Genomic DNA, 18,976 nt, shown 5'->3' with positions numbered 1-18,976 from the left:
TGACGTAGTTGATAGAGCGTTAAGCATTAACTTTTTAACGAAAAGATATAATCATTAAAGGTTTATATGAACTGTTTTCCTTTAAAAAATGAAAGTTGAAATATAAAACAGTAAATATATATTAATTCTTATTTCAAGAAAATAAACAAGAAAAACAAAACAAAATATGGAATGAATCATGCTTTTTTTAAAGTGCAGTTTACATTAAATTACACTTAAAAGGTACAATAAAACTGAATTTCAATTCATAAAACAGGCCAAGCTATACCTTACAACATGGAATTTAATTTTAACAACAATGTTAACTCCCATTATCAACTGATATTACTTTTAAATTTTTTGTTGGGTTGCAATGGTATAGGTAGTTTAAAAGATATTAATATATCACGTGTATTTTGTTGTTTTTTTTTTTTAATTTTCTGTGTTGCTTCCTTTTAGATGTATTAAGTTAATGGATTGCTTTACCGTTGCCGTCACTAATCCAGTTCGTTTGTAGTGAAACGTAGTTTGAACGATATATATTTTTCAATAATACATCCACGTGTTACGCATATTATTATTTTGAAATGTCAAATATTTAATCTAAAAGCAATCCTACATATTCTTGTTTTTGCTCTGAACAAAGATGTGAAAGCTTTCATTTTTTGTATAAAATTGTTAGTTTATATGTACATGTAATTATTATAACTAAAACCATGTAATAAACATTCTTTTTAAAGGAATGATTGGCATGTAATATCAATGGTCAGCTATGTTAATGTAATACGACAGCATTAGGCTACATGCAATAAATATAAATATAACAACATTTTTGTTCATTTCCGAAATAGCAAGGCATGAATAAGTTTTACATTTAGTAGTCGAAGTATACTGCCGTTATTATTCGTATGCATTTGTGAAAAAAAACCGTTTTTTAGATCAGTTTGTATGTAACTCAATGCACACGGATAACAGTAACGTATGAGAATCTACGTGTAATTAAAACTTTAAATGAGGTTGCCACTGCATAGAAAATAAAATAGTGCAAGGCGCAATGCGTGCATAAAAAGTGAAAGCCGGATGCCTCATTTGGATATACGACCCCATTTGGATATACCTGGGGTCGGCCGAAGCCGATCACAAAAAAAGTATAAAAGAGGAACTTTTCCTATTATGTAAATACATGTACATATTTCCTCACTAATGGATGCTTTATTGTTGATTATTTATTTATTTCTTTTTATCCTTTCAGACTTTAACAGTGTTTAATCTCAATTGAGCACCATGTTTTGTTTGAATATCAGATTTAATAATCACCTAAGAAGAATCGCGGACTACATGAAATAATCATGATGATGCCACATTGAATTCTCTCAGGAGACGATTTGGCTGGGTTTTTTTTAGAGAACGTATTTATGTACATTAAAAGTCATTTAGTGAATTTTACATACTTTTTATAATTAATTAATTATATATTTAAAACAAAGATGTAAATATAAACAATGGAATGCTTGCTTTGATGATTCATTCGGGTTATGAATGTAGCAATCATTGCAGAAAAAATACATAAGCCGCTAACACGGGTTATGTGTTCTTCCTTCAATGTTACCACCTTCATATCCCGCATGATTCACCAAAGAAAACATTCTATTGTTTAGATATGCATGCCTCGGATATAAACAATATTAATTTGTATATACATAAATCAAAGTCTTAATGAATAACTCTGGCACGTAGGCCTACGCAAACCAAATTGTCACTGGTTGTAGTAGATATTATCACCTTTCCGAGATTCTATGAAGCTCCTCAATGCATCGTGAATCAGTGTGTACTCCTCCTGTAAGTAAACTTTCCATTATTGTATATTCCTGATACCTTTATCACAACTATTTGTTATGCCAACTGTATATTGTTATCTAAATAAGATCATATTTTCCTACATTTTCTTGGAAAGTTTATTTGGTGGTTTAAACTAGGTTTTCAATTTGTTACAAGAATTAAACATTGTATAGAACCCAGAGATGTGAACGAAATATAAAAGGTAAAATATTCACCATTGATGAGCAAAGTTCAGGACGTCGTGTTTGTAGGAGTCTGACCACAGAGAACACGTCTACCTCATCGTCTATTGTCAATTGTTGTATCAGATTGTATACAGCACAGAACACTCCACACAGAGCGGCACCATCCCTTCAATTAACCAAAACAATATGTATAAGATGAATATGCATAATTTGAAAATTACTTTTTAATACAATGTGCTGCATAATAATCAAAAATATTCATGAATCAAAATTGAAATAGACTCATAAAATATCTACCCCTGAATCAATGAATATTGGTTATAAATATTACATTCATTATAATGCAAAAAAACCGGATACGATGCAATACTTCATTACATTAGTATCGCATTTTGTTTGAAAAATACGATAATCCAACTACATAAAAAGTTCAACAGTCGTCTACTTTTAGGTAGATGCACGAGATAAGTATTCGGAAAAACAATATCAGTTGTACAGTCATCGAATGATTAATTAGAACCTATCAATTCTAGTCCCGTAAATCACAGTCCTATTTGCAATTTCTGAATATTTCATTGAAAGTAATAAATTAACAATTTGACAGTCACTGGATTTTAATCAGAAATAAGACTTAAAATAACCAATAACAGCAGTCTTGCAATATCAAATTTACTCTTTTATTAAAACTGCTAATTCGAAAAAAAAATACCAATTAACCAGGAATGTTACGTGATAGAGGTTAAATCGCGTTATATTTTCTTTGATAAATCATTATTCACAACAATGATGTTTTTCTTTTTTTTTCTTTTTTTAAATAGTGTTACATAATCAACTAAAATAAACAATATTTCCATTAATCCCAACCAAACAAATAATGTGTCTTGCACACTGTAAATCTTAAATGTCTTACTTGCTGATGACGGTAATTGGATGCCCTGTTTCAATGTTCTTTGCAAAATTCACCAAACCAAGAATCTGAGAAACTGCCCGAGAGCCATTTGGAGATAACTCATTAACTGGCTCCGCCAGCTCAATTGAATATGTTGTATCGCCATTCTGAAAAAAGAAAAAGAAGGTGAATTGTGCGCATTTTCATTTTTGATATATTACATATCAGAAAGTGATACGGACAATAGAATTAAATTGCTAATTAACGGTATTATATATGCTTACGTCTGTAGTAACTTGAATTGTCCTGCTTTGTATTTCTGTCATTTGCTTACTTCGTAGTTGAATTGTAAAGGGAGTAACGGTTTTTGGGTTGCCTTTAACTGGGGACCATTCATCTGCCTGTTCATGAAAATAGGTTTTCTAATCACCAAATTTGCATTTCAATTTTTGTCTTTAAATTGTGTCAGATGAATAATTTGCATTCGTATATTTTGTAAATATATAAATTGCATTTTCAATATATTATTTTTAGTTAGTCGCCTCCGCTATATTCATTACATCGCTAAATATATATCATATTGTTTGTTTGTTGTAAATGCCATTTAGAAATGTACTAAAAAATTCAGGATTTTTTAAAATAAAACAATCATCTTTAAAAAGTATTGTACGATATGATTTGATACATTTAAATTGTTCTTGTTTAATACAAAACTCGTACATGTTTCTCATTTATTAGAGGTTCCATAGAAACGACCACTTCCGATTCAAAATCAGTGATTAGTCGCAGGAAGTCAACAGCGTCACCTGGTTTGGGGTAATTGGTGATGATGAATGCATTCTGATCACTGAAGGACTGGTGATGCAAAAAGAACACAAAATTCAACAATCAAAAAAAAATATTTAAGGTATTGAGCAGTTTTAAAAGGAGTTAAATTTTTATTCTCATTTAAAAGTTGAATAATCTTTTATGTTTCAACACAAATGTGTTGTTCTTACAGGCAATGTTATTGCATTGATGTAATTTCCACGGTTTGCAGTACTGGACGACAGGTATATAATGTATTTGTCAACTAAAACAAAAGAGAACCTTGGATTAGTATTTTTAGTATATCATATGCATATCTTAAATTAAGATGGGTACAACATGATTTTTAGCTAATCGAATATTAAATATATATGTTGTCGAAATTATAAACAAAAACCTTCATTTACAACAGTAACCTTTTCAGAATATTCGAGTGCATTCAGCTGAAGTATCCTTTTAAACATCTATAATCAGATCATACAATTTTACAGTTACACCGTAGCATGCTTTTCAACTAAATGCGATGATGAATGATAACGAATACTGTATCAAAAGCGGGCGCGCTTGATTTTACCAAAAGGTGTACACCGTGTACACTTTTGTAAATCAAGTGCAAAGGTGTAGCGTTTAGGTGTACACGGGGCGTACACTTTTCTACACCGAGTCAGGGGCATGTGTTGTTGGGTGTAGCACTGAAACCAATATGGCGGACGAATGTTACGATGGAAACTTGGAAAATGATTTTAAGTAATGTAACAGATAAGAAGGCGCATAAAAGTTGTCGTTTGTATGAAAGTCATTAAAATTGAAATGTGTGTTTATTTTTATTTCATTTATATCACAAAAAACCTATTAATTGTCGCAGAACAGCAGATTCTTTGTTAAAACTGCACCCTTTTCCCGTCATATTCATTCTTAACTTCCCTACACCATGTACACTACACCATTGAAGTGGACTTGATATACAATACAAAATTTTTGCACCGGTGTATACCGGTGTACACCAAGTTAAGCTTTATCAAGGGCGCCCAGCATGTACAATTCCACTTACGGGGACGAATCAGTGAATAATCTCTATACTGTAACGCCATTTTGTAATCTTCATCTTTGTAATGTAGGCGAACCGAGAGAAGTGTCTAAAACAGATGAAATAAACCTTGTTTCATTTTAATGATATTGTTTTGATAATGAGATTTTCATTTTCAAAGGCCCAAATAATTGTGTTGATTAAACTGTTATGGAATATATATTTATACAATGCTTACAGTAGTACTTATTCATATGTTTGTTTTTACAGAAAATATACAGAAAAAAGAGGTAATCAATCAAACCTGGTACTCCTTTCTTAGTAAAGAAATATTCACGGGGTTGTCTGCTTTGGTAATTTGTAGTTTTTCAAGAAATTCCGTTGTATTTTGAACGGTAACAGGTGCTTTGAGCATTTCATGGAGAGTCAGAAATATAGTTTTGTATTGTTCCTGAAAGAAAATAATTTTAGTCATTAATTTAAAAAAAAAGACAAAAACCGCAATAACATTTCTGACCATCATTGATTATCTTTAATTTTTGTTTCATCTACTTGTGGCTTTCACATAACTATTGCGTAGATACAAAGTTTAGACTCACGTAAGTCTGGACCATATTCATTCTTTTTTCTCTCATTTTCTTCACGTATTCTGCAATGTTGATTTTGCGCTTTGTATGACCTTGTTTGTGCAAAGCATCAATTGCTATGTAGGTTCCTGTTCGTCCAATTCCAGCACTATTGCAATAAGATGAAAAAAAAATCAAACATAGTTTTTCCGTTGAGATATACATTTCGTTTCAGTTTCTTTGGAGTATTGGTATTAAAAAGCTTTTATTTTATTGTTCTGTGTCTGTAAATCATTTAAAAAAAAGTTTGTAAATTTAACAACATATACATTTATGCGTGTATTGGTATTTCAAAGATAAACTTTAATTAGAACAGAAATCGGTTGCGCAAACGTGTTAAATGGGTTAAGCATATATGTTTCAAAACGAACAAATCACCTGCAGTGAACAAGTGTGGGTACTTTTTTCCTGGTATATTTTGTTCTTGTCACATGATTGTGGAATAATAAAAGACAAAGCGGATCTGGTGTACCGTGATCTGGCCAGGCGGTGTAGTGGTACTGGCTGATTGTTCTACTCTCATTTTGCTGAAAATTCAAATATAATAGTAACTGGTAAAAGAACATTTTTGTTTAAAATTTAGTTCATAAAATTTGCATTCCTATGTTTCTAATTAAAGGACAATTGCCAAGATTTGGTTCAAATCTAATATTACTGTTTTTATTATTTACAATGTTTTGAGGAATATAATTCTTATGTTAAGGTAAAATTTGAGAGTCATGCATAGATTAATGTGCAAGATACAAGGCTCACAATTCTTTGTCATATAAACAAGGCTTGTGTCCTGTATTTGTTTACTTAAGTTCAATATACCAGCATAAAATCTTTTTCAAGCTGATTTTTCTATCTTCTTATTCATTTTAAGCATAAATGAACAGTTCCTATTGTTTGACACATTCAGTTTAGGTCTTAAACATGCATTTTCAATTCAACATTCAAATTGTAAGCAAAAGCGTTGTTTACGTAGCAAAGCATTGTAAGCCCTGTAACTCAAGGAATGATACTCAAATTTTGATTGCCTATTAAAATACCTTACTACAGCATCGTAAACATTAACATAGAAACAAAAATTGACCAAAATCGTGACCATATCGACGTCCGTTTCATTGTTTTTTTCTTTTTGAAATAAAATGATGAAGACAATATACATTACTACGTACATTGATCTTTTTCGAATTACATTTATCGCAAAAACTTACCTTTTTGTTATCGACTTTCACCTTACGTATACAATAGTTAGTGTATTTTCTCTCGTCAAGTGTAATCAGTGAGAAAATATCACAAGTCATTGTTTTATCAATATCTGGCCAATACTGTACACACTTTGCCTGGAAAAATCGATGACGGAAGAACCAACATGATTTTTAAACATGTAACATACACAGCAAATTAAACAAAACAAACAAAACGGAAATCAAATGTCCTGCATCTGTCACGTGATTAAATATTTTGATATTTAAAATGTCTGATTTCACGGATGATAAGGAAGGGAATCATTGAAAAAAAGGTTCTTCATTTACCTTGGTACCTTCCGTTAAATTTGTCAACATAACGACCTGTTCAACGTTTTCCTGCCAAATCATGAACCAAAAGTCCCCAACAGTGTTCTGTCGAGGTCCTGTTTAATCATTTAAAAACAACAATAATGTCTTTCAATTTATATAAGTTCAATTTACAATTAAAAAAAAGTGTAGTTCTAATTTAGATTAAGAAATACCTTGCGCTGCAATATAGACGTTTTCCTCTCCAAACCCCTTTAAGGTACATGCATATAAGTTAATAATAATGCGTGTAACATGTACACAAAGCTAACTATTGTTACAATAATTTGATAAAAAATCATTTTTGTGTTTTTTTAAGGATTTGAGGATTTCATACTCACATCAATATAATTCGCATTGATGTAGTTTGAATGCTTTTTTGCCAAGCATACTCTTGAATGATCGTCTGAAACAAACGTTACATGTATTAATAGTGAAACAAGTATTCCTTTTAAAGGAATGATCGGCAAAAATGCTATATTGATAGCTAGAAGCAATCAACATGATCAGTTTGATGTAAAATAATTAAAAAAGTACTGTATTCTTACAAAATATAGAATACTTTGAATCTGTACACCATAATTTCAACATTATAAACAGTCAACAAATTTAATTTTGAAATAAATTAGGGGAAAACCGTTCGTAAACTCCTTGTCTAGTTTTATATTTTTAACGTAATTATTAAATGTTAATGTATCTTCTTCTTCTTCAGAATACTCCGTAGGGCTCCTTAAAGAGCATTAATACTAAACGTATACAAAGAAAGAGTTGTATTAAAATTATTTTATGCGACTGAAAAACATTGAATGCCATCATAACTTGCTATTGAGGTCGCATTATAACGTAACCTTGTTTATAAATCAAGCCGTCTTCCTAGCTACTTGTATGCAACATCAATAGATCGAGGTCAGTTCATGGAACATCTTCTTATGATTGAGGTCAGTTCATCGAGGTCAACTGCATTACTGAATGAATCTTTCGATCGAAATTCTTACGCGTGAGACAAAATATGCATTCTTGAATTAACAGAACGAACTGTTTTTATGTATGTTTGCATCTCTTAAGGTAAATGAATTGAAATACAACTGAGTAAAATGTTATATATATACTAAACCAAACTTCAAGTTTTTAGAAGAACTTCTTATGCAAGCGGAATGTGTACGCACGTGGACGCATTTGCCGGATGCCTCATATGGACACAACAGTGATCGGCCGAAGCCGATCACAAAAAAACATTCAAGTATGACAAAAACATTTGAATGAAAGTGTATATCCGATAACCACAATCACAATAATAACATACATTAAGGTACAATAATATGATGGTTTCATTAATATTCAAGGAGATCAATTTTTGAGGAAAAAGTAAAAATCACAGTCTCATGGATATGCAAATCCATGGTCAATGACCCTTTCAATACAAAATGTTAATAGAAATTGCGTTTGAATAAACATTTAATTTCATATCAATTGGAATTCAAATAATATTGATGAAACCACTGTCCACATTGCTTATTTTTGTTGGTACCCACAAGGAAATGTTGTTTTAAATCTGTTCTTAGGGATATTTTCTGGAAGTTTTCCAACCTCGCACGGATACCTTTCTCCGTATAAAAGCGTCTGCAAAAGAAACCTTATAAAGCTGTCTATAATGTATATATCTTAAATCAAATTGTGTATTATTAAAAACATTTGAAAACTTTTTTCGTTGAAAAAGATGTCAATAACGATATTTCATTGTCATATACTTTTCTACATGCACATATTCACCGACTGTAGTAATTAAGGTTTTTCATTTAAGCACGTTATAAGAAAAAAAAATCGTTTAAAGTTGCATTTTGATATAATGTTGTTCCTTGTGACAGTTATATTTGATTGACAGATGGTTTCCTTATAAACTGAATTTCTTCATCATTTCAAATTTTACTGTCGCATAACACACATGAAACGCATTTTCGAAAACGTATCGCTCACACAAAATATACACTTGTTTATAATATAAATATATGACTTGATTGACTTGATTCATCAAATAAAACAAAAAGATGTATAAAGTTACAAAAAAGCAAAACACTAGCTGGAATGAACTGTGGCGAAAAAAAAACACCGTGGCGATAATTGTTTTCTTTAAAAAAGTCTTTAAAGTACATGGCTTTCTATACAGTGTACCTACCGCATATTCTTTTTTGAAACCATCGTCTTCATTTCTCGATTTTTCTTCTATAACATTCCATAATTGTTCAATAGCAATATCCATTAGAGGCTCTTCGTTGATGTAAAAATCTCCATACGGATTTTCCTCGTGTATTTTTTCATCAATATCGACATCGTCATCCTTGCATTTTATTCCCTTGTCACCCTTTTCATTGATTTTACCCTTATATTTCGACAAAACTTTGTTTTCATTTTGGTAGATGTTCGAAAGTTTAGGCACTGTAGTTTGAAAAGCTACAACATAAGTTCAATAATCCATTATTTTATACAGACAGATTTGCATTCTCATACAATCATGACAAACTTTCTTCCTTCAAATATATATAATGTACGCAATTTTCTGATAGTTGAATGATAAAACATTTAATTTGAAAAAATAACAATAAACTTGTTCCCATTTTTTTTCTATTCCTTCTTGAACACCATTAACTTAAAAACTAATTGGTCAATGCTTACAGTGATGGACTGATGTGGCTGTCGAACTTGCATCTTCATAATCAGTTTTCTGTTGCTGTCCTGACCCACATTGCACTCTACAATTTATTAAATCCATGGACATTTTTTAAAGGGAAAAAATTGAAAAAATAACTGAAAGTTTGACTGATATTATAACATTCGTTGTCATTTTGTTTCGCTTGCATTGTAAACGATTCTTATTTTAACAAACTTTTGATATGTTGTGTTGTGATTAATTCCAGTTATTTTGTATGAGTGCTGTGATGAAGTTTACCTCCGGTATATAACTATTACAGCGATTATAACAGCTACAGCAATTAACACAGAAATACTTCCGCCTAGGATTGGAATTGTTGGTATATAAGATGTCTACAAAAAATGTGAAAATAACCTTAACACTTTACATATAATTTTGGACTTCTAAAATTGTATTGACGAATCAATATCTACTTAAGCGATGCTATATATTCCTATTAAGAAGTATGCACTAATAAGTTTGTAAGAACAATTTTATTTACGAATCAAAATAAATAATCTTTTCTTACTATTTGCACGAATATAAAAAGGGTTTTATAACACAGGTGGTTAACACAAAAGTGAAATTAATCCTGACTTTGAGCCGCAGAAACATACAACACTAATTATAACGACATTCACATCATAATTGTAACACATGTAAGTTATCATTAAATAGGCAAAATTATGATTCTGGTTTTATAAATATATAAAGAAATGGTAGCAAAATTGCAATGTTTTGCAAAATCGTTATCATTTACAACATATTTAAAAAAAGGAACGATAATGCAATATAAAACACAAGTTAGTAAGTCCATTTCGCAAATTGTATCCTTATACTAACATCTGTTGCGTTGGATTGCTAATTTTCAACCTAAAAAAATGGGGTAAAAAGTACCTGCTCTTGGGTAAGACATTCCCCAGTCTCATGATGACAAGCACGATTGACACAACTTGTATCACACCTTTGTGAACAGTTAATTCCATAGAGATTATATTTACAAGCTGCAACAGAATTCATTATTTATTCCAAAAATTGTATGATAATGTACAAAGAATAGTTCAAGAGGCAAAACAACAGTTCGCATCAAATTTAACAGAGTTGAATCTTCATTAATATCATGCTTAATGAATATTATTTACGTTCAAAACAAAGTGATCCATTGTATCCTGCAGAACATCCTCCTGCACAGAATCCGTCGACATAGTGACACTGGTCTCTTTGTTTACAATGACCACAGTTCTGGAGACAATTCTTCCCATATTTCCCGGAGTCACATTCTATGTTATAAATATGTATGCATATACATGTACTACATAAAGCATAAAATTTAAATATAGAACAGATCGATGCTGTTGTATGAATAGAACCGTGATTTGTATTATTATAATGTATTTTTACAAACATGTACATTATGAACACAAAAAATATGTCCTATTATGACTGTTTAAAATCCTGTGAGTTTATCTGAAATGTATAGAATGGATTGATGCACTTTTATTTTGAATATAGAAAAAAATATGATTCGTATCAAAGTAACATTTTTATACATAAATCATAAAAACAAAAATAAAATCAAGAATAAAAAATATGTATAGTTATGACTGACTTTCCACTGTATCACGTTTTGATTAAAACGGTAAATTTCTTTGGCTATATATAAAAAGTATTAATTAATTTGCTTTGTTGACAGCATATTACGTTGACTACATATGTTCCCTGTCCATCCTGGTTTACACCCCCCGTCACAGCTTCCGGTAAACCTGTCACATCTCCTTGTAACGTTACAGTTTAAACTACACTGATTCGTGCAGTTTTCACCATAGTACCCGAACCGACATTCTAAAATTATTTTAATAGGTGATTTCTCAAATGCAATGTACAAAATATAGGGTTCTCTATTTGAAGGAAACACTAGTTTAACACAAAAACATTTTAAAATGTCATTTTTTAATATTTCGTAAGAACACCTCAATTACTTTATATTTATTCATTTTGTAAGAAAAAAAATCGATGATTTAGAAATTCAAACCTAACCGATTAAAAAAAAAATATGACTAATACTCATAAAATTGCTGTGTTATCTTGTTCATACCTTCTTGACATGTCTCGCCTTGAACTCCTTTGTCACATCCGCGAGGACACCGACCGTTGACATGGTTACATGCCTCGCCTCTGCTACAGTTACCACAGTTTAAACGACATGCCAGACCGTAGGTATGTAATCCACAATCTATATGTGCGTGAACATTTTACGGAAAACAGAATTCAACTCAAGACAGTTTTATTTTGCGATATTCATAAGATATAATAAAGACACCAGAAATTTTGCCAACGTTTAGTTTGATTTGAAAAATACCGTTAATTCATTTTTCAATAACGTATCAAATTATTAGTGCATTTCTGTAACCTTATATTTTCTAATTTTACATATTTTTTAGATATTCTTAGCGCATTTTATATTTAAACAGTCAAAGAAAAAAAATATCTGAAATACAGTATCCTAAACCCATAACCTTGTAAAGGCTCAAAACGTTTTAAAATACATTGCTTTGATGTAGAGATTGCTAGATTTGGTCACCATTGTGAAAGTGTTTTATAAAAGAAAACCTTTTTCCAATATATAGCATCAAGTAATAGAATATTTACTGTGTATAAAACAATTATCATGCACATACCCTGACTACAATTCATTCCCTGATATCCTGGTATGCAGCCAAGGCAACGCCCAGTATTTATGTTACATCGTGTTTCCTGGCAGTTTTGAGGACACTGCAAGTTACAGTTGTCACCATAGTACCTGTAATCCCTGCATCCTACGGAAAATTAGAATGTTATAGAAGATAAGTTCTAGTTTTTTAAGATGAAAATGTTTAATTGTTCTTTAAATAAAGTTACATTTCTTAAAATCGTTTTCATCCAAAAAAAATTTAGTAAAGGTCTATATGCGATATTATGCATTTCTCGCCCACAAAATTAAAGATTTATAGAGAGCACAAACAATTATTATGAAGAATATGAAGTATGTAAAAGGTTATCATCCAAGTGAGGTTATAATGTAAAAATGACATCATGAAAGTATGAGTGTTTTTAGGTTAGGATTAGTGGCAATTATTTGGTCATGTCAAAAAAGTCCTTTAAGGGGTATTGTTCGGTGTAATTTTGGATCGGGTTCTGGATCCGAGCCGTGATGTATTAAGTTAATGTTGTTTCCGTTGACCAAGCCAAAGCCAGTTGCACTTTTTTTCTGCCTTTTGTCCTTGTGGTTTGTCAGGTTTATATGGATTTCCTTAATTGTTAATATACTTTTTTTACTTAAGTGATTGTATATGGTGTTCGAAGATAACAAAATCATTTTATTGGCGCTGGAAGCAGGATTTGTCATCGGTCTTTTCTGGCATGTGTGGTGCTTAGGGGACACCGCGCGGTTTGCTAGTTTTGATTTTTGTGTTATGTTATATGTGTGGTAGGGTAGTCAGTGGATAGCTATTTTGGAGAAAAAGCAAGGTATTAATGGTCACGCTAGGATCAAGAGTTCCCGGTTGTGAGTGGCCTGGGTTTCTCGGCTGGGAGGGGGGGGGGTGAAGTTCGGCAGGATGGTAGCTGGGTCCCATTGGTGTAATATAAATGTCTGGGAGGGATCCATAGGTAACAGGTTGATCAGATGTTCGACTGTGTAACTCCATTCAGACGACCAGGGTACAATGTGGTACAAGGGAACTGGAATCTAAGGTGACGCTCACGAAGGTGGTTAATGATGACAGTGCAACTATACCTACATACAGAGTAGACTCGGCTTTGAATAGCACGGGGGGACTTACCAGGGGAACCCATTGGGTAGGTTAGTTTCGTGGAATCACGGCTGACCCAAGTGACACAATTGTTTTGGGGGCTGACAAGCTACATGGGGATGACAGCTAGTCACAGGGACTTAGTCCCAAGGAGGTCAACAATAGTTAATGTAGCACACCAGTAGGGTGAATGCAGGTTTCCATTCAAGTAACAAAGGGGTCACAGCAACAGTTACTATGAGTGTCATAGTCTTCATATTTATGTCAGTCAGTAATGATGTAGTTTTCTTCAAAAAAGTCTAGCATGGGAAATTTGGGTAGGCCATGATTCAGCCAATTAGGGTGAGATTTATTTAGACCAAAGTGAGGGGGCATGATCCTGCAGGGAACGATTTTACACTAAAAGGGACCATTAAATCTGATATTCTCGAAGGCTCTTCTGCCTTAGAAGGGATCTTACAGGAGGTCAGGGATTAAATAAACTCAATTTTTACTTTAAATTAAAGAGGGTCATATTTTCAAATTGCTTGATTGGTTATTGATTTTCGGTATATCAGGAATCATTGCGTTGTGAATTCTAACCTAAATTGTTGTACTGAAGAGTTTTTGAATATATCGAAAGTTCGTACAAATAATCACGCTCATATCCCCCTGCAAAAAAATGCATCAATGGAAATAAATATATCACCTTACAAATAAAAATGATACGCTTATGTCAATCTTATACCTTTTTTTCTATCTGCTTAACTACTTGCAAGAACATATTTTTTTGTCCAAGTTGATGTTGCAAAAATAAGTTAGTTTTCGTATGGGAGTTTTTCAATTCGTATTTAAATTCTCGATTCCAGTAAATATGTAGTAAGTGGTATCAACCCATGTTATTATAACTTTTGAACACTGATCGAAAAATACATAGAGAGGTAGGTTTAAAGAAAAAAAATCAACATGTTTCTATTTAACAATCAGAAAAAAATTCCAATGATACAACAAAGAGCTCTTTTACAGCTTTGGTTTTACAAAGGTTTGTGTTAAAAAGTGAAATCGTATTAATATTTACCCATAAAAGCTCAATGGAACCTTAAAAAGTCCAGTACTTTATGAACGTTAACTTTTAAATCATATAGGGCATCACGTGGTTAATATCAAAATGATAGAGATTATTTATAATCTAAAACCTGCATGTACAGAAGCCTTTTCTATTCATGTGATTTTCTTAGTATTTGTTAAAACGTTAGCACCTTTATAAAATTAGTATACAGTTATTGAATGTTACATAAAATCCTTCTTTTTATTAAAAATAAATAGGGGGCTTTTTCTGAAAATAAAAATAACACCTTTGGCTGATCATCTGTGTATATGAATTGTCACAATCTGTTCCATTTTCATACAACGCAACGCATCTAATTTTTATACACCCAATAGACTGTAAATTTACAAAAACTATGATGAGTACACATCTTTTTGAAGAAATATGATACAAGTATAAAAGGTACATTTTCAAATATATTTTGTGTGATATTGGCCACTGCTTAGAATTCCATCTTTTAGAAAACTCACCATAGACCTCCAACTCACATAATTCATAATATGCAAATTCTGAATAATAGCTCGGGTAGGTAAAGTTCTCTCTCCGCTCGTTGTAGTAGATGACATAGCGTCCGTGAACAGAACAATTTATCCTTTGGTCCTCCGATGGAGTTCTATTAACAGTTTGTACCTCGTGAAAACAAAGATGTCCGTCATCTTTCGAGGTTGTATTAGAAACGTAAAGAAAAAATCCCGCCATACGAGCAGTATACCCTGTTGGCACTAAAAGAAGACCAATTACAGAAGTTTGAGACTGAAATGGCATAACTTTATATAAAGTCACCAATAAAACACGAAGCAATCTAATAATAACATGAGCACCACTATTGTAGGACGTCTATATGTAAAAATATAAAACGACACATTTAGTCGACACTATAAAATGCGCCAACAGCTCTACCTATACGTATTTAAGTATGAGCTCGCTCTTAAGACTTCATTAACACTGTTTTACAATAAACAGTAAACAAAGGGTGATCCCAGTTTTATAAGAGCTACGGAGCTGTAATGCTTATACACATATTTATTCTTTGGTTACCGTTAAATAAAAAAGTCTTGCAACTTGGATAATATCATTTGTTGAATCAAATATACGTTTGATATTATATCTAAAAATGCAGATTTATAAAGTTTAACACAGCTCTGAAGTTTCTTAAGGCCTTGACTTTAACAGTTTTTCCTAAACATTGGTCACGATAAATCATAAGCGTCGGAACCTGGAGGCGGAGGAGGGGCGCTAGGGGAACTCCCCCAAAATGTTTTGCAAAGTTAGAAATAAATATAGGCACCATCCTTTTTTGGTTGTCAAGATTTCTGACTAGTCTACCCCATCCCACTTTCAATATGCTTACGACGCCAATGTAAATGTTTATAACGGCAATTTAATAAGATATACGTATTTCGTACTTGGAAAATTGTCCGTCCTGTAAAAGATATTGATATGGCTAATGCTGACAACGTCCCCGAGGTCCACTCTCCATGTAGCTGTTTTTCTATTATTTTCTGATATAACACATTGACCGCCAGCTGCACTGCGATCATTATATTTACCATCCACTGCTTTTCTGGCTCTCCAATCTTCAGTGCCCAACCAAGGGTTATCTTCCCACACAGGTCGTTGGCGTGCTAAATTACCTAAAGAAACAAAAAAAATGTTTGTGCAATTATACTATTATTGAGCTTGGAAAAATTTGAGAAAACCACTAAGTACAAGTAAATAAGTTAGTATGGGACAACTCAGTATTCTCTCTCTCTCTCTCTCTCTCTCTCTCGCTCTCGCTCTCTCTCTCTCTTCTGAACGGCAGCTATGTCATAAATCATTCAACCATATGATGAGACAAAAATCAATCAAACAATTTGTCATGACTACTATGAGTCACGTCTTTTTTAAAAGAGTGTACCTAGTTCAAAAATATATGCCATTCTACGAACAAATTTCTTGAAATGCATAGATTACTGTAATCAGTTCAACTCAGTAATTTAATCATTTGTTAAATCAATATTGATTTTAGGGCACTGAAGTTTAAACGATAATATATATATATACATATAATTATGGTTAACGTAATTATTTTCTAAATGATACCAAAACATATTCATTGTGTTTGTTGTTGGATAAGGATTTGTTTTGTTTTTTTTAATTTTGATAATTCAATATACATGTATAGTATTTCAGTTTATCAATCGCTGCACATCTTTGCTTTATGAATTTTTGTTAACAATGTACCAAAAAATCCGTATAATGATGCTTGGTGAGGCTCAAAATAAAGTAAACTTACTCAGGGAGCAGACACGCCATGGGCATATACATATGAGGATGACGATTAAACATTGCATATCTCTCACTTTATTCTGAAAAAAAAAACCCGTTTTAAACCAAATATGAAATAGAAATTGTTGAAATTATTTAAATGTCCAAAAAAAATCTGCTACTTGTAAAATACTTTGAGACTTTTTTTCATAATATATACAATATTTTCTTATATTGTGTGTTTCCCTTTTTTAATGATTAACCACGTAAAAAAAATTGTTAAAATTGTTAAAATTCATGGATTCAAAAAAAATTGAATAGACAATTCAAAACATTTTCTGTATGGTTTCTCAAATAAGCAGAGATAAGCAAACTTTTTACATTGATCTATTAATTGCACAAGTTAACATTAACTGAAAAATGAGGTCTATAGAGATTTTTTTTATCATACACTTACACAAACGTCAGCGTTGTGTTTGAATGTTTGTGGACTTTTACATGTATATTATACAATGCACCACATTTGCAAATTTTGATAAACAGATGTGTCGCTGAAAACAAATTCTATATACACTTTAATCTTCATAGTTTAAGGTAGTCATAAAAAAGAAACATCCGAAGGTATGTAGGACAATAATGATACCAGGGTTTTTTTTAACTGACCTTTTTAAACCAACCTCTAACCGTTGAAGAGAGGTAAGTTACGAAATAGAATTCAGTTTTGTTTTAGATATTGCAAATGATAAGCATGGCGTCATTTTAAATGCTATGTTGCACTCCTAACCCCCCCCCCCCAAAAAAAAAGAGAGAGAGAGAGAGAGAGAGAGAGAGAGAGAGAGAGAGAGAGAGAGAGAGAGAAAGCTTTTTAAACCTGCTAGCTTTCGAAAAATCGTACTGATATGTAATAAGTGTAGTAAGAAAATGGTGTATATATCTTGCAATGCTTACATTGCGAGAGTTAACAAGGATCCCAGCGGAATTTCAACGTTGGAACAAAGTTGTTTCAACGTCAATCAACAGCGCTGAAATATTTTGTACATAAGAGTTAAAGCAACAGTTTGCCATGCTACTTTTCCATTCAATTGTAGAACTCATAACAGCCAGTTCATTTTTTGCATTCTGTAAACTGTTTAAACTACCTTTACCATACTTTAGTACTAATACAAGATAAGATAAGTCAAAAGCTGAAAACTCGGCATTTTGCAGTTTAGAGAGTGATTTTTTTACAAAGTGATCTGACATTTTTTTAATTTGAGAGCAAATCATTCCGGTAAATTTTTGGTTCAAATACTACAATTCCTTTCACTTAGCATAATTATGTTTATCGTAAAAAAAACAAAGACTAACATAGCGAACAAAATGTTATGAGTCATATTCAGATCTCGGATAAACTGTAGCAACTAACACCGAATCAGCAATTTTACGTTGGATTGCATTCTCCATTTTAAACAACAACCAGAAACTTCCTCATTGTGTACGCCAAACTGAATTTTTGTTTTATTACGTAAACACTTAAAAATCGGACAAAAGAGCTAATCTCAACTGTATTCTGTTAAACAGATAAACGTTGTTAGTATTTATGATATTCAGGTATTCAGATGACACTACATGAATTATCTTAGTTTTTCTTTTGAGATATAAAAGAATGAACTCACTACTGATAAATTGCAACGAGATTTTTTTTATACATTAGGATAAAATTTATCTAAGATCTCTCATTTATGTTGAATTATATTTATCTTGAATATTAAACGTTTATCGGTCTAAAAGATCAAAAGACACAAACGACATTTATCTCAAGGTTCAAGGTTGGATATATAATATAGTATCAACAAGGAAGTTGATTTTCATGACTTATTTTTTTTTTTTCGAAATGCGCATTTATGAATAAAATTAACCACACAAAGTTCCACAAAAACTTGATATGACACTTAATGAATAAGTTATCAATAACTAATCAGAATCAAAACGTTATGAACTAAGTTTTAATTTTGTTGATTGTTGAATAATGCCTAGATCAGTGAAAACGTTTTTAAACAGAAAGACAACATTATATGAATCAAATATCTGATGATCTTGTTATCATACTTACAATTACATGTATGCAAGAGTGCTGCAACTGTAATGGTCTGAAGTGCGGGCGTTTCAACTTACAGTCACTTTCCAAGCTGTGCAAGTCAGATCCATTATAGTAGAATGAAAAGAACGCAAAACAGGAAGAAAAATATCTTATGCGAAAGCTTAGACGGCTTATTCGGTATAAGAATAA

The 18,976-nt window shown here is 31.8% G+C and overlaps 1 protein-coding gene across 1 annotated transcript; it reads right to left on the bottom strand.

Moving 5' to 3' along the window:
* Positions 1-773: 773 nt before the first annotated feature.
* LOC105318430 (receptor-type tyrosine-protein phosphatase epsilon) lies at positions 774-17,673 on the bottom strand. Its single transcript, XM_066089212.1, has 27 exons — positions 17,656-17,673; positions 16,736-16,808; positions 15,864-16,091; positions 14,928-15,179; positions 12,258-12,395; positions 11,675-11,812; positions 11,281-11,421; positions 10,722-10,859; positions 10,477-10,583; positions 9,838-9,932; positions 9,564-9,640; positions 9,067-9,341; positions 8,426-8,513; positions 7,235-7,299; positions 7,070-7,106; positions 6,873-6,970; positions 6,552-6,680; positions 5,731-5,879; positions 5,326-5,461; positions 5,031-5,177; positions 4,751-4,835; positions 3,891-3,964; positions 3,613-3,747; positions 3,177-3,293; positions 2,914-3,059; positions 2,034-2,169; positions 774-1,816 (listed from the first exon to the last, which is right to left on the bottom strand). The coding sequence occupies exons 2-27, from the start codon at positions 16,791-16,793 to the stop codon at positions 1,736-1,738; spliced, it is 3,270 nt and encodes a 1,089-aa protein (XP_065945284.1). The 5' UTR covers positions 16,794-16,808; positions 17,656-17,673; the 3' UTR covers positions 774-1,735.
* Between the last annotated feature and the right edge of the window lie 1,303 nt (positions 17,674-18,976).

Source organism: Magallana gigas, chromosome 1 (genome assembly GCF_963853765.1).
Source record: "Magallana gigas chromosome 1, xbMagGiga1.1, whole genome shotgun sequence".
Taxonomy (NCBI): Eukaryota; Metazoa; Mollusca; class Bivalvia; order Ostreida; family Ostreidae; genus Magallana; species Magallana gigas.
Note: the sequence above shows the minus strand (reverse complement) of the source record. Positions and strands in the feature narration are given on the sequence as shown.

Bases quoted from the DNA above. Each gene is read 5' to 3' on its own strand.
- LOC105318430 (XM_066089212.1), bottom strand. From the start codon at position 16,793: ATGCAATGTTTAATCGTCATCCTCATATGTATATGCCCATGGCGTGTC. The intron at 6,971-7,069 runs GTATTTCTTAAT...ATGATTAAACAG, and splicing joins CGTCTATATTGCAGCGCAAG to GACCTCGACAGAACACTGTT. The intron at 1,817-2,033 runs GTGAATATTTTA...GTTTACTTACAG, and splicing joins CTGAACTTTGCTCATCAATG to GAGGAGTACACACTGATTCA.